This window comes from Pleurodeles waltl, chromosome 1_1 (assembly GCF_031143425.1).
Source record: "Pleurodeles waltl isolate 20211129_DDA chromosome 1_1, aPleWal1.hap1.20221129, whole genome shotgun sequence".
Classification (NCBI taxonomy): domain Eukaryota; kingdom Metazoa; phylum Chordata; class Amphibia; order Caudata; family Salamandridae; genus Pleurodeles; species Pleurodeles waltl.
The window spans coordinates 216,842,365-216,861,818 of record NC_090436.1 but is presented as its reverse complement, the minus strand read 5'-3'; the positions used below and the strand labels follow the sequence as shown (position 1 = coordinate 216,861,818).

At 44.9% G+C, this 19,454-nt stretch overlaps 1 protein-coding gene across 17 annotated transcripts in view; it reads right to left on the bottom strand.

Annotated features, from left to right (window-relative positions):
* NIPBL (NIPBL cohesin loading factor) overlaps positions 1-19,454 on the bottom strand; it is a 1,341,000-nt gene that overhangs the window by 701,336 nt on the left and 620,210 nt on the right. For all 17 annotated transcript variants that reach the window (XM_069221119.1, XM_069221174.1, XM_069221201.1 and 14 more), the window contains 2 exons: positions 9,119-9,205; positions 7,712-7,937 (listed from right to left, as the gene is read on the bottom strand). In XM_069221119.1, the coding sequence (XP_069077220.1) occupies positions 7,712-7,937; positions 9,119-9,205 (313 nt within the window). The remainder of the gene's footprint in view (positions 1-7,711; positions 7,938-9,118; positions 9,206-19,454) is intronic.

The following is a 19,454-nucleotide window of genomic DNA, read 5'->3' as shown; positions in this document are numbered from 1 at the left end:
GGCGCCAGTGGTACCAAGGGCCCTGTTACCAGGGAAGGTCCCTAAGGGCTGCAGCGTGTGTTGTGCCACCCTAAGGGACCCCTCACCCAACACATTTACACTGCCATTGCAGATTGTCTTTCTTTCCACCAACACACACAGTCAACAAGGCGTCCCCCCTCAGGATGCCATGCACACAAAATACTGCCTGCTGCAGTCACCCCTCTAGCAGGCCTTACAGCCCTAAGGCAGGGTGCACTATACCACAGGTGAGGGCACAGCTGCATGAGCAATATGCCCCTACAGCGTTTAAGTCCATTTCTTAAACACTGTAAGTACAGTATGGCCATATTAAGTTTATGGAGTGGGAGTTTGTCAAAAACTCTACAGGTTCATAATGGTTAGATTGAACATGGGGAAGTTTGGTATCAAACTTCGCAGAGTAATAAATCCACACTGATGCCAGTGCTGGACTTATTAAAAAATGCACACAGAGGGCATCTTAGAGATGCACCCTGTATTTTACTCAATCCTTCAGTGGAGGACTGACTGGTCTGTGCCAGCCTGCCACTGAGAGACGAGTTTCTGACCCCTTGGGGTGAGTGCCTTTGTGCTCGCTGGGGTCAGGAACAAAGCCAGCTCTCAGTGGAGATGTTTCACCTCCTCTCTGCAAGAACTTCAACACTTGGCGGTGAGCCTCAAAGGCTTGACCTCTACACACAGCCAGCCCTGTATTGTTGGTAGTGCACTTTCAACCTAAACTTTGACTTGTGGACATCCTAATCCCCAAAGACTGGAATCGGAAGTCGTGTACTTACCTGTGCTAACATTCCTACCCAGAACCTACTGACTATGAAAAATTGTAGTGCCTACTTTTCAAATTGAAAAGTATCACTCACTTGTGAACGGTCTTAGCTACAAAACCTAAACAAAGTACATTTGATACATATGTTTGATACAAACTTACAACTGTACTTACCTGCAACAAAGATCCTTTTCTTTCTAGAAATAAAATTAACAAAACATTTTTGCTACATAAAAACAATTGGCCTGGAATTAGTCACTGAGTGTGTGCCTCATTTCTTGACTGTGCAGATAACAAATGCTTTGCACTACCCTCTGTTAAGCCTAACTGCTCGACCACAGTACCACGAAAGAGAGCATTATTATCTACTTTAACCTCTGTTAAGCCTCTGGGGAACCCCTGAACTCTGAGCACATTATACCTCATTTTGGTATAGTATTTACAGAGCCAGCATCCTACAATGTACTTTTGTACAATATAACAAGTAAACCATAAATAAGATAAAGGAAAATGTCACTTACCCAGTGTACATCTGTTCGTGGCATTAGTCGCTGCAGATTCACATGCTGTGCACATCCCGCCATCTGGTGTTGGGCTCGGAGTGTTACAAGTTGTTTTTCTTCGAAGAAGTCTTTTCGAGTCACGAGACCGAGGGACTCCTCCCATTTCGACTCCATTGCGCATGGGCGTCGACTCCATCTTAGATTGTTTTCCCCGCAGAGGGTGAGGTAGGAGTTGTGTATGCTAGTAATAGTGCCCATGCAATGGAGTGAATGCGTATGTACATAATAAAGTTTCAAGTAATCTATTTACAGATGTACAAATGTTTAAGATCTACTTCTAAACGGCTACAGGCTCCCGGGGAGGCGGGTGGGCGCATGGGAATCTGCAGCGACTAATGCCACGAACAGATGTACACTGGGTAAGTGACATTTTCCGTTCGATGGCATGTGTAGCTGCAGATACACATGCTGTGCATAGACTAGTAAGCAGTTATCTCCCCAAAAGCGGTGGTTCAGCCTGTAGGAGTTGAAGTAGTTTGGAATAATGTTCTTAGTACAGCTTGACCTACTGTTGCTTGTTGTGCAGTTAGCACATCTACACAGTAGTGCTTGGTAAATGTATGAGGCGTAGACCATGTGGCTGCCTTACATATTTCGTTCATTGGAATATTACCTAGAAAGGCCATGGTAGCACCTTTTTTTCTGGTTGAGTGTGCCTTTGGTGTAATAGGCAGTTCTCTTTTAGCTTTAAGATAGCAGGTTTGAATGCACCTAACTATCCATCTAGCAATGCCTTGTTTTTAAATTGGATTTCCTGTATGAGGTTTTTGAAAGGCGATAAATAGTTGTTTTGTCTTTCGAATTAGTTTTGTTCTGTCAATGTAGTACATTAGTGCTCTTTTGATGTCTAATGTATGTAGTGCTCTTTCAGCTACAGAATCTGGCTGTGGGAAGAACACTGGTGATTCTACCGTTTGATTCAAGTGGAACAGTGAGATTACTTTTGGTAAAAATTTGGGAATTTTTCTTAAATCAACTTTATTTTTGTGTATTTGAATAAATGGTTCTTGAATGGTAAACGCTTGAATTTCACTCACTCTTCTTAGAGATGTGATGGCAATCAAAAATGCAACTTTCCACGTTAAGTATTGCATTTCACAAGAGTGCATGGGCTCAAAAGGTGGGCCCATGACTCGTGTTAAGACAATGTTGAGGTTCCATGAAGGAACTGGTGGCGTTCTTAGTGGTATAATTCTCTTTAGGCCTTCCATAAACGCTTTTATGACTGGTATCCTAAATAATGAAGTTGAGTGCATAATTTGCAGGTAAGCTGAAATTGCAGCAAGATGTATTTTTATGGAAGAGAAAGCTAGTATTTCTTTTTGCAGATGTAGTAAGTATCCTACTGTATCTTTTGTAGATGCGTGTAAGGGTTGAATTTGATTATTATGGCAGTAATAGACAAATCTTTTCCATTTATTTGCATAGCAGTGTCTAGTGGTAGGCTTTCTAGCCTGTTTTAGGACCTCCATACATTCTTGTGTGAGGTGTAAGTGTCCGAATTCTAGGATTTCAGGAGCCAAATTGCTAGATTCAGCGATGCTGGATTTGGATGCCTGATCTGTTGTTTGTGTTGTGTTAACAGATCTGGTCTGTTTGGTAGTTTGACATGAGGTACTACTGACAGGTCTAGTAGTGTGGTGTACCAAGGTTGCCTTGCCCATGTTGGTGCTATTAGTATGAGTTTGAGTTTGTTTTGACTCAACTTGTTTACTAGATATGGAAGGAGTGGGAGAGGGGGAAAAGCGTAAGCAAATATCCCTGACCAGTTCATCCATAGCCCATTGCCCTGAGACTGATGTTGTGGGTACCTGGATGCGAAGTTTTGGCATTTTGAGTTTTCCTTTGTTGCATTTGTGGTGTTCCCCAAATTTGGAAGTAAGTGTTCAGTATTTGGGGGTGAATCTCCCATTCGTGGATCTGTTGGTGATCCCGTGAGAGATTGTCTGCTAACTGATTCTGAATTCCTGGAATAAATTGTGCTATTAGGCGAATGTGGTTGTGAATCGCCCAATGCCATATTTTCTGTGTTAGGAGACACAACTGTGTTGAGTGTGTCCCTCCTTGTTTGTTTAGGTAGTACATTGTTGTCATGTTGTCTGTTTTGACAAGAATGTATTTGTGGGTTATCATGGGTTGAAATACTTTCAGCGCTAGAAATACCGCTAACAGTTCTAGGTGATTTATGTGTAACTGTTTTTGCTGTATGTTCCATTGTCCTTGGATGCTGTGATGATTGAGGTGTGCTCCCCACCCTGTCATGGAAGCATCTGTTGTTATCACGTATTGTGGCACTGGGTCTTGGAAAGGCCGCCCTTGGTTTAAATTTATACTGTTCCACCATTGAAGCGAGATGTATGTTTGGCGGTCTATCAACACCAGATCTAAAAGCTGACCCTGTGCTTGTGACCATTGTGATGCTAGGCACTGTTGTAAGGGCCGCATGTGTAACCTTGCATTTGGGACAATGGCTATGCATGAGGACATCATGCCTAGTAGTTTCAGTATTATTTTGACTTGTACTTTTTGTTTTGGATACAAGGCTTGTATTACATTGTGAAATGTTTGTACTCTTTGTGGACTTGGAGTAGCAATCCCTTTTGCTGTGTTGATTGTTGCTCCCAAGTATTGCTGTATTTGGCACGGCTGCAGGTGTGACTTTGCGTAGTTGATTGAGAAACCTAGTTTGTGTAGGGTTTCTATGACATATTTTGTGTGTTGTGAACACCGTTTTAGCGTATTGGTTTTGATTAACCAATCGTCTAGGTATGGGAACACATGCATTTGCTGCCTTCTGATATGTCCAGCTACTACTGCCAGGCATTTTGTAAAAACCCTTGGCGCAGTTGTTATTCCGAATGGCAACACTTTGAATTGGTAATGTATCCCTTGGAATACAAACCTTAGGTACTTTCTGTGTGAAGGATGTATTGGTATATGGAAATATGCATCCTTTAGGTCTAGTGTTGTCATGTAGTCTTGTTGTTTGAGCAGTGGGATTACGTCTTGTAGAGTAACCATGTGAAAATGGTCTGATTTGATGTAGGTATTTAATGTTCTGAGATCTAGTATCGGTCTCAGGCTCTTGTCCTTTTTGGGTATCAGGAAGTACAGTGAGTAAACTCCTGTGTTTAATTGATCTTTTAGTACTAATTCTATTGCTTCTTTCTGTAGCAATGCTTGAACTTCTAGTCCTAGATCTATATGTTGTTTTGACATATTGTGTGTTTTCGGTGGGACGTTTGGAGGGAATTTGAGAAATTCTATGCAATAACCATGCTGGATAATTGCTAAGACCCAAGTGTCTGTTGTTATTTCCTCCCAATGTGTGTAAAATTTGTTTAGTCTCCCCCCCACAGGTGTTATGTGTTGGGGATTTGTGACCTTGAAGTCACTGTTTGTTTTGAGGAGTTTTGGGACTTTGGAACTTTCCTCTGTTTCTTTTAAACTGTCCTCCTCTATATTGTCCCCGAAAACCTCCCTGCTGATACTGGCTTTGGTAAGTGGGCTTTGTTTGTGAGGTCGTGGCTTCTGTGGTTTGCCCTCGAAACCCCCCTCGAAATTGTGTTTTCCGAAATGTGCCTCTGCTCTGCGGGGAGTAGAGGGCGCCCATGGCTTTGGCCGTGTCAGTGTCTTTTTTAAGTTTTTCAATTGCAGTGTCCACTTCCGGCCCAAACAACTGCTGTCCGTTGAATGGCATATTCAGCACAGCTTGCTGTATCTCTGGTTTAAATCCTGATGTACGCAGCCATGCATGCCTCCTTATCATTACTGCTGTGTTGACAGTTCTAGCAGCTGTGTCTGCAGCATCCATTGCTGATCGAATTTGATTATTGGAGATATTTTGTCCCTCTTCGACCACTTGCTGCACTCTTTTTTGAAACTCCTTTGGCAAGTGTTCAATAAGGTGTTGCATCTCGTCCCAATGGGCCCTATCATATCTGGCTAGCAAAGCTTGCAAATTTGCAATACGCCACTGGTTTGCTGCCTGTGCTGCCACCCTTTTCCTGCCGCGTCGAATTTTCTACTCTCTTTATCTGGAGGTGGCGCGTCTCCTGAAGTATGAGAGTTGGCTCTTTTGCGCGCTGCTCCAATTACAACAGAGTCTGGTGATAGCTGTTGTGTGATGTACACTGGGTCTGTTGGTGGCGGTTTATATTTTTTATCTACTCTTGGAGTAATGGCTCTCCCTTTGACAGGCTCTTCAAACACCTGTTTGGAGTGTTTTAGCATTCCGGGCAACATTGGCAGACTTTGATATTGACTGTGCGTAGACGACAGTGTATTAAAAAGGAAGTCATCTTCAATGGGTTCTGAGTGAAGGCTGACATTGTGAAATGCTGCTGCTCTTGATACCACTTGAATGTAGCCTGTACTATCCTCAGGTGGCGAGGGTCTTGCTGGATAGCACTAAGGACTATTGTCTGACACTGGTGCGTCGTAAAGGTCCCATGCGTCAGGGTCACCTTGACTCATCCCCGTATGTGTTGGGGGTTGCATCATTGGTGGAGTGGCTACCGGTGATAGTTGTGGAGAGTGATGTGGGGATGGTGGTGGTGTTATTTGTTTAGGCACTTTTGCTTGTGGCTGTTTGTCCTTGTTTTGGAAGGCAAGTTTTCGTTTCATTCTGATTGGGGGAAGAGTGCTGATCTTCCCTGTATCTTTTTGAATAAAGAGCCGCCTTTGCGTGTGATCTGGCTCTATTGTTTGTAATTCCTCTTCAAATCTGTGTGTCTTCATTTGAGAGGACAGTCCTTGTTCCTCTGAATAGGAACTCATTTTCGGTTCGGATGCCGGATGTTTCGGCACCGAAACCTTTTCTGCTGCTTTTTTCGGCTCCGACAAAATCTTTTTGCTTTTCGGCGTTGTGCCCTCTCGGTGCCGACCAATTTCGGTGATGCTGTCTTGGTGCCGAATCTTTTCGGAGCCACTCTCTCGGGCCCGAGATTGCTGTGTGCCTGTATCTCGACCGGAGTCGGATGACTTCGACACCAGCTCGCCCTTTTTCGGTGCCGATGGACGGTCACCTACTTTTCGGGTTAAGCCATTGCCTGTTGGCGGTGGCGTCCCCTGGGCTTTGGCAGTCTTTTCGTGAGTTTTTTGTTTCGACGTCTTACTCACGGTTTTCGGCGTTTCTTCGGGATCGACCTCCTCCGAGTCCGAATTCTGGATGGAGAATGTTTCTTCCTCCTCCTCGAAACACCCTTGTCCTGTCGGCGCCGACGCCATTTGCAGTCTTCTTGCTCTTCGGTCCCCGAGTGTCTTCCTCGACCGAAACGCTCGACAGGCCTCACAAGTATCCTCCCTGTGTTCCGGTGACAAACACAAGTTACAGACCAGGTGTTGATCTGTATATGGATACTTGCTATGGCATTTTGGACAGAAGCGGAATGGGGTCCGTTCCATCAGCCTTGAAGAGACACATGGCCGGGCCGACCAGGCCCCGACGGGAATCGAAAAACCCCGACGGGCCACCGTAGCTCTTCTCAATTCGGTGTCGATCTGTTGTAACTAACCCGATACCGAACGCAAACAATACCGACGATTTTTCCGAGATTCTAACTAACTTTCCGACCCGAAACACGGAGCGAAAAGGAACACGTCCGAACCCGATGGCGGAAAAAAAACAATCTAAGATGGAGTCGACGCCCATGCGCAATGGAGTCGAAATGGGAGGAGTCCCTCGGTCTCGTGAAGACTTCTTCGAAGAAAAACAACTTGTAACACTCCGAGCCCAACACCAGATGGCGGGATGTGCACAGCATGTGTATCTGCAGCTACACATGCCATCGAACATCCTGTTCCAGTAACTATTATGCAATTAAGAAATTATGCAAGGCAGTAGCTATGAAATCATGTCAATATTAATAGCTGTGTAAATAACTTTTGGACTTAAGACCACTATAATTCAAAAAGAAAACAATGTAAATGGTAAACAATAAAAAGAAAATAGATAGTTCCTTGTATTATTGCTCTCAACATCGTGCAAATTTTTAATATTCTGTGGGAACTGGGAAATATATATATATATTTTTTTTTAGCAACAATGGTAGGGAAAAAACAGAGTTAATGTTGCCATCCATAATGGAAAAGTGTGAAAAGATGTGTTCACAAATTTTTTATCCAGAATGACAAATGTATCATTGCGAACATGAACAAACATTCGATGAGAGTACAGACTATAAGCATTAACATGACCTTGACTTAACAAATTTCAGACATTTCTGGAGCCTTAAATGGCATCTGTGTGGGAGGAAACTCATGACCTGCAGCTATAAAGCAACCACAGAAAAAGACTTACAAAGCCAGGAACAAAATGCAAGTAATCTCTATTCGGTCAAACATCTATGCTATTTTTACTAACCATGCTGGTCCACTCTGTAGACAGGGTCATATTGTGGGTAAAGAGTGTTCTGTAAATGGAATTTTGTGTATTGAATTATCCTTTCTATCACATCTTCTATGTATACTGCTTTTGGCATGTTGGGCGAGGTCATTATATTAATTGCTGTAAGACAGGCATCAGCAGATTTTGTAACTCTCTCCATGATCAGATCACGCCATAATTTATCTTCATCTTCGCTGTCATTCTGGAAGTAAAAGACCAAGTTAAATACTTCGGCACCAAATCTCCAAGTCATTTCAGTCTTCACTGAATTCATGAAACACTGCATATTTAAGACCTTTATGTGGAATCACAAAATGCATTAGAGGAACCCTCCATAAAAAGATAAGCATGCCTAGGACCAAAATATCACCTACCCTATTGGCCCTCAGATCTCTCAAGATATTCTTAAGATTTTGGGTCATCCAGCAGCATATTGAGAATTAACATACCATACTACTTCGTACTAGACCTTCAGGTTTGCAGAGTACTATCATCCGAACAATACTGCGTATCCCTACTCCAAAGTGCTCTTAGGCAAGAGTGGTTAAGCGTGCTATACAAACCAGCAAATAAATAGCTTAGATTTGGTATAGTTTATTCATTTTTTTTATTTAAATTGTTTAAAAAGGATTATCATTACACAGCTTTAAAAGTACAAAAGCTAAGTAAGTTTTTAAAAATAAAAAGAAAGCTGGTTTCCCAAAAAGGTCTGGTTTAAAATAAATGTAATAATTTAACTAGAAACGATTTAAAGGATGAAGCCAACAAACGTGCAAAACTACAGTTACAGTTTGTTTTATAATGGCTATGTTAAAGAAATGTTGTTTAATACGTTTTCTGGGTAGGTTGGCTCAGTGTTGATGGATAACAACAAAGATGCCATATGGACGGACAAACAATCATTTGTTTGGCTTCCTTCAGATCAACTTTGCCAGTAAACAGCCATACTGTAACCAACTGCCAGAAACAATATACCAGTCTTCGCTTGTACATTTCATATTAATGCATGTTTCTTTGGATTACCACTTGGGAAATTAATTATAAATTAAATATATGAAACGTTCAACAGTTGAAAGTAAATCAGCATGATATTTGATGAGATGGCGAGAACTTAATACGGACCAATGCAGAGTCAGAGTAAAAGAGTGTAAACATAAAAGAACAGTAAGAGGCAGAAAATCTAAGAAGAAACAAGGACTAGAAGAACGTATGGTACAAAAAAAAAGGCGGCACAACAGTACAAAATATGATATGGATTGAACATAATGCAAGACAAAAGAAGCAGCTAAGGGAGTAAAACGAGAGGAGTAGAAAATCTTGATGAGTGGGGAAACAAACAGAAGCAATTAAAATTTAAAATTCATCAGGAACATTTTAACTTGCATTGTTTAGCAACGTTGAAAGCTTTGCTCCATCTTGAATATTTTTCTCCAAGATGCTAAGCACTTTCACCATTTTCTCTGTTGGAAGCTGTGAAATAAATAAAAACTATTACTTAGCAGCATTTATTCAGTTATAAAATGATTAACATCTGAGTATTTGCATATATGAAAATGAAAAATGCCAAAATCAAATACAGAGGTGATTCAATTAATTATGGGCAATAAACAAAATATAATTTTTCGTTTAATTAATACACTGTAAACAATAGGTCTGTCCAACTGTATGATTTTAGTTCACTTAAAGACAACTGTATTTTGAGTATAGCCAATTCTAGCTATACTCCAATTAATAAGCACCACTGCCCTGCTTCATTTCTTCTTAATGATTTTAAAACTGAAGTAAAATACAACTGATATTCAGGAACTCGTAGGGAAAGGGGAAACAAAATAACTTACTTGTAAGAATGGTTTTGTAGCTTGAAGCTCTTCTAGAATATTATGCAGCCGCATATTGCTCCATCTGCAGCTTAAGTCCAGAAAGGATTGTAAACTTTTTCCTTGTGGAAAGCGGAGTACATATTAATTAATGCTATACTGGCTGTAAGCTCACAATGCCCTAATGTAACCTCTATATTAGGTCTTTCAGGGAGGAGGTAGGGTCACACATGAATTCTAACTTATTATGTCTAGAGATACTCTGCACTGGCTGCACCAACCACGGTGAAAAGGAAAGATTGTTTAATGGCAGTGCTACCATGCATCTGGGTGAATTGGGTGCTCGGATGTCAAGGTAGCGTGCTTCCACCCTGATTTTGTTTCGTAAAGCTCCCTTGAGCTGGTTTAGCTGATGTGAAAAATCTTTGAGAAACTGATAGTTTGTTTTTCTGTTGGTAATCCCCGGTCCAAACAACGTACAAGATGAGCACCCTCTTCACGGCAAAGCAGTGGTGCTGTTTTTTCTTGGAGGGATGGGGCGAGAAGTTGGTCTGGGAAGAACCAAGTGGAGGGTGGTTCAACTGTTAACGTATGGAGTTCATTAACTCACCTGGCTGATGTTTTTGCAAAGAGGAATGCAGTCTTCAATGTTAGCAAACAAAGGGGACACGTGAATTGGCTCAAAGGGAGTGCATACCAGGCAGGTAAGAAACCAACTGAGGTTCCGCTGAGGCAACAAAAGACGTTAGTAGCAACATGTGGGTGCAACCCTTGCAAAAAAAAAGAATAAAACCATAGACAATCCAAGGAGGGACAGCTGATCCAGTTAGCATAAGAAGGCTGAAAGATGATAACTGCTGCCACGGTAAGATACTGCTGCACTAAAGGCAAAAAACATGTTTGGATTCTACAGGTTCTTTGCAGTGGCAGATAGATCCAGCCAGGTCTCCACATTGGTGGAGAAGGCTCTGTGCATCCACCCCTCAACACATGAACGCTTGGCAAGAACAACCAAGTTTGTCTGCCCTAGCATTTAAAGATCCTGCTAGGCGTTGGGTAACCAGGGAGATGCCCTGAGCATTCAGCCACTTCAGAGATGCAGAGCTTCCTGGCACTGGACCGACAATCCCACAACATTCTGTTTGATTCAGTACCACAAGGGGGTAGTGTTGTCTGTGAGAACCTGTACCACTTTTCCCTTTTGATGGGCGGGAGGAACGCTTTCATTGCCAAGTCAATCGCTCGTAACTTCAGTAGGTTGATGCGGAGGAAAGTCACTGCTAGAGACCAGAGTCCTTTGATCGCCACCTCTCCCACATGATTGCCCAACACAGCAACTATGCATCCGTCTCAACCGTTACCTCTGGGTGGGGTAGGGAGAGGGGTCTGCTGCTGATCAAACTGAGATGGAGTAATAACCACTGCGCATCTTTTGCAATCTTTTTTGACATCTGTTTGGGCCCTGACAAGTCCCCTTGGTGCTGAGCTTGCAGACTTCACAGCCTGCATGTGCCACCTGGCATGGTCCACACGCAGGACACAAGAGGCAAAGAGGCCCAGAAGCCTCAGAACTGCTGTCATGGAGGACCAGGTCAAGGATTTGCTGAGGCGGAGGGAAGGCTCGAAAAAGCACTGTATCAAGAATGGATCAGAAGAGGAGCTGTTGTGAAGGCGTCAGGTGTGACTTAATTCCACTTCATTCCAACTTCCCCAGATGGGCTGCGATCACCTCAGTCACCTTTGTGAACACCAGAGGTGCACTGGTGAGGCCAAATGGAAGCATGAAAAACTGAAAGTGCTAATGATCTACCTGAAACTACAGCTCTAGGATGTGGGACTACAACACATGTGAAAATAGAAGTCCTGCAAAACCAAAATCATCCAGTCTCCTGAACCCAATCAAAGAGAACTTGGGCCAGTCTGACCATTCTGAACTCGTCCTTCAGGATAAAGGAGCTCATAGGGTGGAGCATTCATCCTTTTTCAGCACCAGACAGACAACAGAAGTAGCAAATAGTCCAGACATCTGATGCCAACAGCTTCCCCATTAACCTCTTGGCCACAAACACTTGAGCTTCTCTGTGATGTATGGTCATGTGGTCCTTCAAAAGGTGTTGGGGTTTGGGTGGCTTGTCCACGGGATAAGATAGGAAGGGTAGGGAATATCCATGTTACACAATCTAGAGCACCCAACGATCGGAAGGGATGGTCCTCTATCCAGAGAAGTGAAAGGTGATACAACCTACAGGGAAATCATGAGCCGCTGAGGAAAAATTAAAGAGGTGATGCAGCGACTATGGAGGAGGGTTTGTGGGCACTGTGGGGATCAGGTAGCTAATTACCCTTGAGGGCCTGGGAGCTCTTTCCAACTGCGAAAGGTGTGGGAGGCCGTTTGTTGCTAAGGCATGTAGTGTCTGCCTCTGGTAGGAACCCCTTCGCAAGATTTAAAGGGGGCGATGCAGCTGGGGGAGTAGCTGAACCAGAGTAGCCGAGTCCAGAGCACAGCAGTAGCCTTGCACTTGTTAAATCTTCAAGGTCTGAGACCGCCTTCGCCCCGAACAGCTAAATGCCACAGAAAGGCATGACCATGAGGGACTACTGAACATCTGAGAAGCTTGTGAAGCAAATCCTGAGCACCACACTTGTTCCAACTGTCCTACCCAGACAGTCGGTAGTGTCCAGACCAGGTTTTATAGAATATTTTGCCACATCATCTTAATCAAAGATAAGCAGTTGTAAAGTAGGCAAGATGTCTATGGGCACATCAAGCAATATGCCTACCGCTCTGTCCCATAACGTATGTGAATGTTTTCCCAAAAGGCATGACATATTGACTGATCTCAGATCGAGGCTGACTGCGGCAAACATACACCTCACAAATGTCTTCATTCTCGGAATCCTTCAGGTGGGGTCATAGGGAATGAATTTGGGTTTAAACGGTTGATTATTGGACCTCTAGGCTCTCTGGAGTGGGGTGTTGTACCAAAACATCTAGGAGTCCAGAAGCAGGCCTGTCTCACCACGCTAACCATCTACTGACTACGGGAAGATCCTGGTTTCACCCAGGTACCCACCAGAACATCTGTCAAGGCCTCATTAAGAGGGAGAAGAGGTTTTTGGCTTATTTATCCTGGGTTTTAAAATTCATTGAGGACATTAGACTTTACATTTTAAGTTGGCAGGTTGAGCTCCAGAACTTCTGCTGCCCTCGTTGTTACTGTTGCAAATGAGACAGATTCCTCAGTAGCCAAGGACAGGTTAAAAAATATCCCCACTATCCTACTCTCCCTGGTCATCAATATCATTGTCAATCTCCATAATTACCCTGGGAAACTTAAGTAACAGGCTCTGAATGAGCTTATTGGTGAGGTCTTTTTTTTTTTTTTGTCTTTGGGAGGTGGCACTACAAAGAGTCGTGTTTAGAGCAGAGGCACTATAGAGAGATGTTGTGGATGCCCGTTACCAACAACTGAGACAGTTTCAACCCTGTAGTTTTAGGGGGTGACAATGTCTGCACACTGTAGAGAAATGTTTAGGTCAAATCGGTCAGGAGTGCCCGGATGCGAGAAGCTCTGGATCCACATTGGCAGGAGTGGGGAAGAGTAGGGACCCCACCATGTCCAACAGAGTCAGGGGGTCTAGCTTGCTATTTGACATGGGGTCAGACCATCATGCCAAGGACAGTGCAGCCATGAAAGCTAACACCCAGCAGAGGCCACTGACAGCTGTCAATGCCCAGAACCACACCTTTAGCTCTTCACTGACAGGAGAAGGGGCTACGTTATAGGCTTCTTTGGGTTCAGGGTGCCTGTCTGCTATTGTAGAGTAGAGAGTTACTAAACACTGTAACAAACATCATCCTTCCACTCTTTTCTGTCAGCTGAGGAGCCACCAACATAAGCTTAACAGTCACCAAACTACTCAGGACTTCTTGAGGTCAGGTTGGGCTTCACCAGTGCCAACTTTGGAGTTCTCCCCAACTGAGGAAGAATCTCTTTGGCTTACTGGAACTTTGGCTAAAGGTTGCACACCTTTCCTACACTTATTTCTTTTCCTTTTCGTCTGGGGCCTACTTGTATTCATTCACTGCACGGCCAAAATCCTTGGTAGAGGACTGGCTCTGGGCCAGCACCTCTTTTGGGGTCTGACCAACTTCTGGGAGGTCATTACCAAGAAGACAATAAAGGGGAAGGTCTTTACTGATTACCACCCTTCTCCCACTAAGGAATCCAGCTATTTCTAGGACTAGGGTATTTTAGGGCTTGCCTGAGAACAGCTACCAGAGTAGAGAGCCCTAATATGTCTTACAGAACTACCTCATACTACAAGCCCTCTCAACGGCTGAGAACCATTTGGTGATATTACCTTCCTCATCTCCAGGGACAATCCCTGTTGGGATGTTAGGGTCAAACACTACTTTTTTCTCCCCATTTACAGTTTTGCTGCCACACGAGAAGCTCTAAACCCATCTCAAATTCTTTCTTTTTCTATAGCTAGGAGTTTAGCTCCTAATTCTATCCTCCTAGCTAGTTTTTGGAGTGCATCATTTCCACCGTCTCCATCCCTTGGCGATACTATCAGAAGTGCCTCCAGTGATATTACTAACAAGGAGAGTGCTGAGGAAATCATCCTCCTCCTCTGAGGGCTCCTTTACTAGCCACGGTTTTATCATTTTCTGCAAGCAGTTGCTGCAGATGAACTTTTGTGGGCTTATACCCCATGGTACATTTCCATGCTTGGCAGAGGGCCGTAAGTTGGGCACACAAGGTTTTTGTAGGGGCCCAGGTTGCGCTCCTGGAAGGAACATGCTGATTTAGACATGGCTTTTAAAATAGTTAGGACCTTTTTAGAATCTTATCAAAAAAAATTCTGAACAGTTTTTAAAGCCCAACTATCTAGTACCTTTTAAAATTCCTAAATACCACACCACTGGGAGACTTAACCAAGGCCCTAACAGACCAGAAAACATTTCGAAAAAATACAAACAATGAAAAATATTTTTAACAACTAAAGTCAATTGTGGCTTCTTTAGTGGAATCACAATACTGACAGAGTGATACTGTACACAAAGTTTTCTTCCCACCACGGTACCACCAATGTAGGAAGCTGGCTCTTTATATAGTGGATCAAAACAAGGTAAACTATGCAAAGAGTCCAAGCAATCCCCAGAGGTATCAGAGAGGCACAAATGAAATCCCAAATGCTCTCTTTCTGGTGAGTGTGGTCAAGCAGTTAGGCATATCAGAGGGTAGTGCTAAGCATGTAAGGCACACACTCATGATTTATAAAAAATAACACATACTTTTATATAAACTTTGATACCAAGATCACAGAAGTCAGGTGAGGACTTTTTGAGTTATGAATTTTTACAATTTGAAAAGGTTGACACCTAGTCCATTTTTCAAATGCAGTAATGTTATCCTATGGAAGAAGAACAAGCACTGCACACAGGTATAGTACAGCAACTGACAAGACCAATCTACTGGGCTTAGGTTACGTATGGGGCAAGGTCCAAGGCTACACCAACAGGTCACCTCGGACAGCACATGGGAGGCCTGGTGAAGTTCAGTGTCAAGTGCTCAATGTAAGTCTATGGGGATCGGTCCGGCCACAAATTTGCTGCAGGGGTGGAATGAAAGTCCATTATGAATGAAACACCGAGTGGGTTCCGTTATTGCAATGTTCGGGGACATAGGTGCACCAATGGTCCTGTTGTCCTCGGTCTGGACCATCTGGGTGCAGAGGTGGTTTGGACAGTCTGGTTTACCTTCACCAGAGGCAGTCGCGGTCTAGGGGACCCTCAGAAACAGGCTGCAGGCATGGACTGGGGGCCAATCAAGCCGAACAAGCAGGTGGGCTCAGAACTCATGAGCCTGGGACACAGAGGGACACCAGTGGTCCTCTTCTCCTCAGTCCAGAGATTCTGGGTGAAAAGGTGCAGTGGACCTTCTAGTCGCCTTCACCGGAGGCAGTCGCAGTGAAGGGGGACTGCATAAAGAGTCTGCAGGCGGTGGAATGAAGGTCAAAGTACCCACTATGGACCTTGCCTCTGGAGAGGCTGGGGACCAGGGTATCAGTGTTTGCCCACTTCAACACAGGCTAGAAGGCTCAGGGACCATGGTGCTGTATATGGCAGTGGTTTTGGCAGTCCACATTACTCTTCAGCAGCTCATGGGTGGCTGTAAGGAGGCAGGGGAGCAGCTCCGCTCCTCCACATGAGTTCCCTGGTTCTGGGTGAAGGCTGGCAGTCTTCCTGGGCTTTTGGAAGTTTCAGCAGCTGGAGGACGAGGCAGCTTTGGCATGACTGTCAAAGCTGGCAAGCAGGCCGGCAGGATTGGCGCTGAGTCAGTCACTGATCTTCAGTTCCTGGTTTTGCATCTTTGGGGTGTCCTTCAGGTCAGCAGGAATAGAGGATCAGGGGGTTCCCTAAATGCTCAATTTAGGGTGTGTTAAGGTGGGTGAAGGATAGCCAATGGGCTACTTGCCCTAGGGGTAACTACATCCCCTAGATGGCTACTTGCTGTAGAGAGTGGGCATCAACCTGTCCAGAGGTCCACAACACGCAAGATGGCAAAATTTCATAAGTCGTGTCCACTTCACGCTGGTCACCCCAAGGGTGTTCCCAGTATGAGTGTGCTACACATCCTGCATAGCTAATGTTCCTGCCTGTCCAGATAACAGATGTGCCCTAGGGCAGGTGGAGTTGGCATCTTCCTCTGAGGAAGGCCAGATCTGCATACCCTTTGAAGCGCCTGCCTTGGAATGCAGGTCATCCTGTGGGGAGTGGTGGGTAAACACCCCAGCCCTGACAGGCTTTTGTTTCTGACCTATCGAGAGCATGTTGCCATATTCTTGTCTGTTGGTGGCAGGCTGGCCAGAATCAGTCAGTGAGCTCACCAGGAGTTGGTAGGTTTTTCAGGGGGCATCTCTAAGGTGCCCTCTGGGAGAATGTATTACTAAATCCATCACTGAAATCAGTGAGGGTTTATTAATAAGAGATGTTTGATACTAAACATCCCTAGGTTCAGAGAAGCCATCATGTAGCTGTGGAACTCATATTGGCCAGTGTCCATCATATGTATTTAAAATAAAATGACTTCCCTGCACACTTACTATGTCTAAGACTAAGACTCAAAGCAGGCATAATAGGGGGATATTTACTCATGCATATATGCCCTCACTTTTAATATAATGCACCCTGCCCTAGGGCTGTAAGGCCTGTTAGATTGGTGTCTTACATATGTTGCATGCAGTGTTTTAGGGGACATGGCACAAGTGTCTGTGCCATGCTATGCTATGCTTTAACTTCTGGAAGCACCTTGTCATACAGTCCGCAATTGCAATTTGCATAAGGTTGGTGCTGGGCCCCTCCGAGTGGCACAAGTTCTGCTGCAGCTCGGAGGGGCCCTCTTCAGTACCCATGCCCTGGGCACTTTTTTCAAGGAACTTTTAGAGGGGGCAGAAGGGCCTGGTCACTTGGGTATCAAGTGACCAGGTGTCTTGATTTAGGGAAGAAACGCTGGCACTGGGGACCTGGTTAGCAGGAACCAATGCATTTCAGTTAAAGTTGCATTTAAAAAAACAGGCAAAAAGTGTGTGTGTTGGGGGGATACTGCAACCAAAACCCAGCTCACCACAATTTGTAATTACTTTATCAATTTTAATTGATTATTCTTAATATTTAATTTTGTTAACAGTTGCAGACCAGCTGTAGGAAGGTACCCTCTTCTGGGCACAGTTATACCCACTTTTTGCCAGCTGTCAGGGTGTTTTGAGTGTGTTCACTGGGATCCTGCTAACAAGGACCCCAGTGACTGTGCTCGCGCCCTCTAAATTTGGTTGCTCAGTACGTAGCACACCCCACAATTGACATACTGGTGCCCCCATATTGATCTCTAGTACGTGGTACCTAGGTTCCAAGGGCATGGGGCATCAGGGGTTCCCCATGGGCTGCAGCATGTATTGTGGAGCCCATACAAAATGGGCCTGCAGGTCTGCCATTGCAGCCTGCGTAAAAGGGTGCATGCACCCCTCCACTACAGGTCACTACACTAGGTCAGTGTAAGTCACCCCTACGGCAGGCCCTCCTAGTCCAGAGAGCAGGGTGCAGGTACCTGTGTGTGTGAGGGCGCCACTGCATGAGTAGAGGTGCCCCTACGAACTCCAGCTCCATTTTCCTGGACTTAGTCAGTGTGGGGAAGCCATTATACCCATGTACTGGACACCTGTGACGAGCTACATAATGCAAACTCTGAACCTGGGCATATTTAGTATCAAACGTCTGGATCATACCCCAATACTGTTGCCAGTATTGGTTATATGATTTCATGCACTCTGGGGGCTCCTTAAAAGACCCACAAGCATTGTTCCTACCAGTCTTCTGGGCAGCCCCACTGCTGCTACAACACAGACAGGTTTCTGCCCTCCTGCTGCTTGGCCAGCTCAAGCCCAGGAAGGCAGAACACAGGATTTCCTTTGGGAGGAGGCAGCAGCCCCCTCTCCCTTTGGAAATAGGTATGGTTACATGGCTTGGGAGGGGTAACCTCCCCAAGCCACTGGTATGCTTAGAAGGGCACATTTGGTGCCCTCCTTGCATAAACCGGTTTGCACCAGTCCAGGGACCCCCGGTCCCTGCTCTGGCACAAAATTGACGATGGAAAGGGGAGTAACTACTGCCCTGTCCATTACCACAGGGGTGATGCCCAGAGCTCCTCAAGGTGGACACTTGATTCTGCCATCTTGAATCCAAGGTGGCCCGAAGCCCCTGGGAGCATCTGATTGGCCAGGTTAGGCAGGTGACGTCACAGCCCTCTCCTTATAGGTGGTCGCCCTGCTATGTCACCAATCTCCCTTCCTGGGCTATTTAGTGTATCCCTCCAGAGTGGGCCTTCAGATTCGACTTGCAGATTCCAGCAGGACTCCTCTGCATTGTTTACTTCCTCTTTTGGCCAACAGGACTGCAACTGGACCCTCCAGGAACTGACAATCTGCATCATCAGTGAAAACTGCGATCTGCAACATTGTTTCTCCGGCTCCTTCCAGCAACTAACATTTTCCCAGCTGTGCATCCTCTGAGGGCAACAAGTCTTCAGCCTGCACAATAAGTAAGGAGTCTCCCTTGGAGTGACTACTCCCCTGCATCTGCAAGAACCAACTGCAACAACGACTGACTGCGTGGATTTCCTCTCCTCCAGAGCTGCATGGATCCTGCATCACAGGTGGTGGTCTGGAGTGGCCCCCTTGGTCCTCTCTACCAGCTGTCCAACTTGGGAGACGGTGAGCCCTTGCCTCTCCTTGCAGGACTGTACCCTGTGCACACCAAAATTTGCAGCTACCAAGGATGGTTTGTTCCAAGGAATCTTCAGGCTCAGTGTAGCCCGGCTCTCAGCACTCCTTCCTGCAAAGCAGTCTCCTGCCTGCTACTCCAGTGACGTGGGACTCCTCTTCAGGTGTGCTGAGTGAGCCTCACTGAGACTCCTGTGCCTGCTGCCAAGGTTTGTTTGTGGTTTTCTAGCACCGCTGACCGACTGTATCATAACTGCAGACATGGGACATCACTTGGATCACTTCTGAAACTCCTCTTCTGCTCCTGTGCTGCACTGCTAGCTTTCTTCATCCACCGTCCGTCCTGCATCCACAGAAGGGTTGGTAGTGCTGAAAACCTGATAGCTATGGCTAAGGAACATAACCAAATTAAATTAAAACCTATTTAGAAAAACAGATAAATACTTAATGAGTAATACGTCACCAAGATCACTAAAACAGGTTAAGAGGAACCCGAAATAAGAATGTTTAGTGTTTTAGGTCAAAAGGAGTCAAGTAAATGTTAAGTGCCAATCAAAGGGTTCTGCCGGCAGGTGGCCAGAACCTAGGCGTGATTTCAGGTCAAACGCAATGGAACA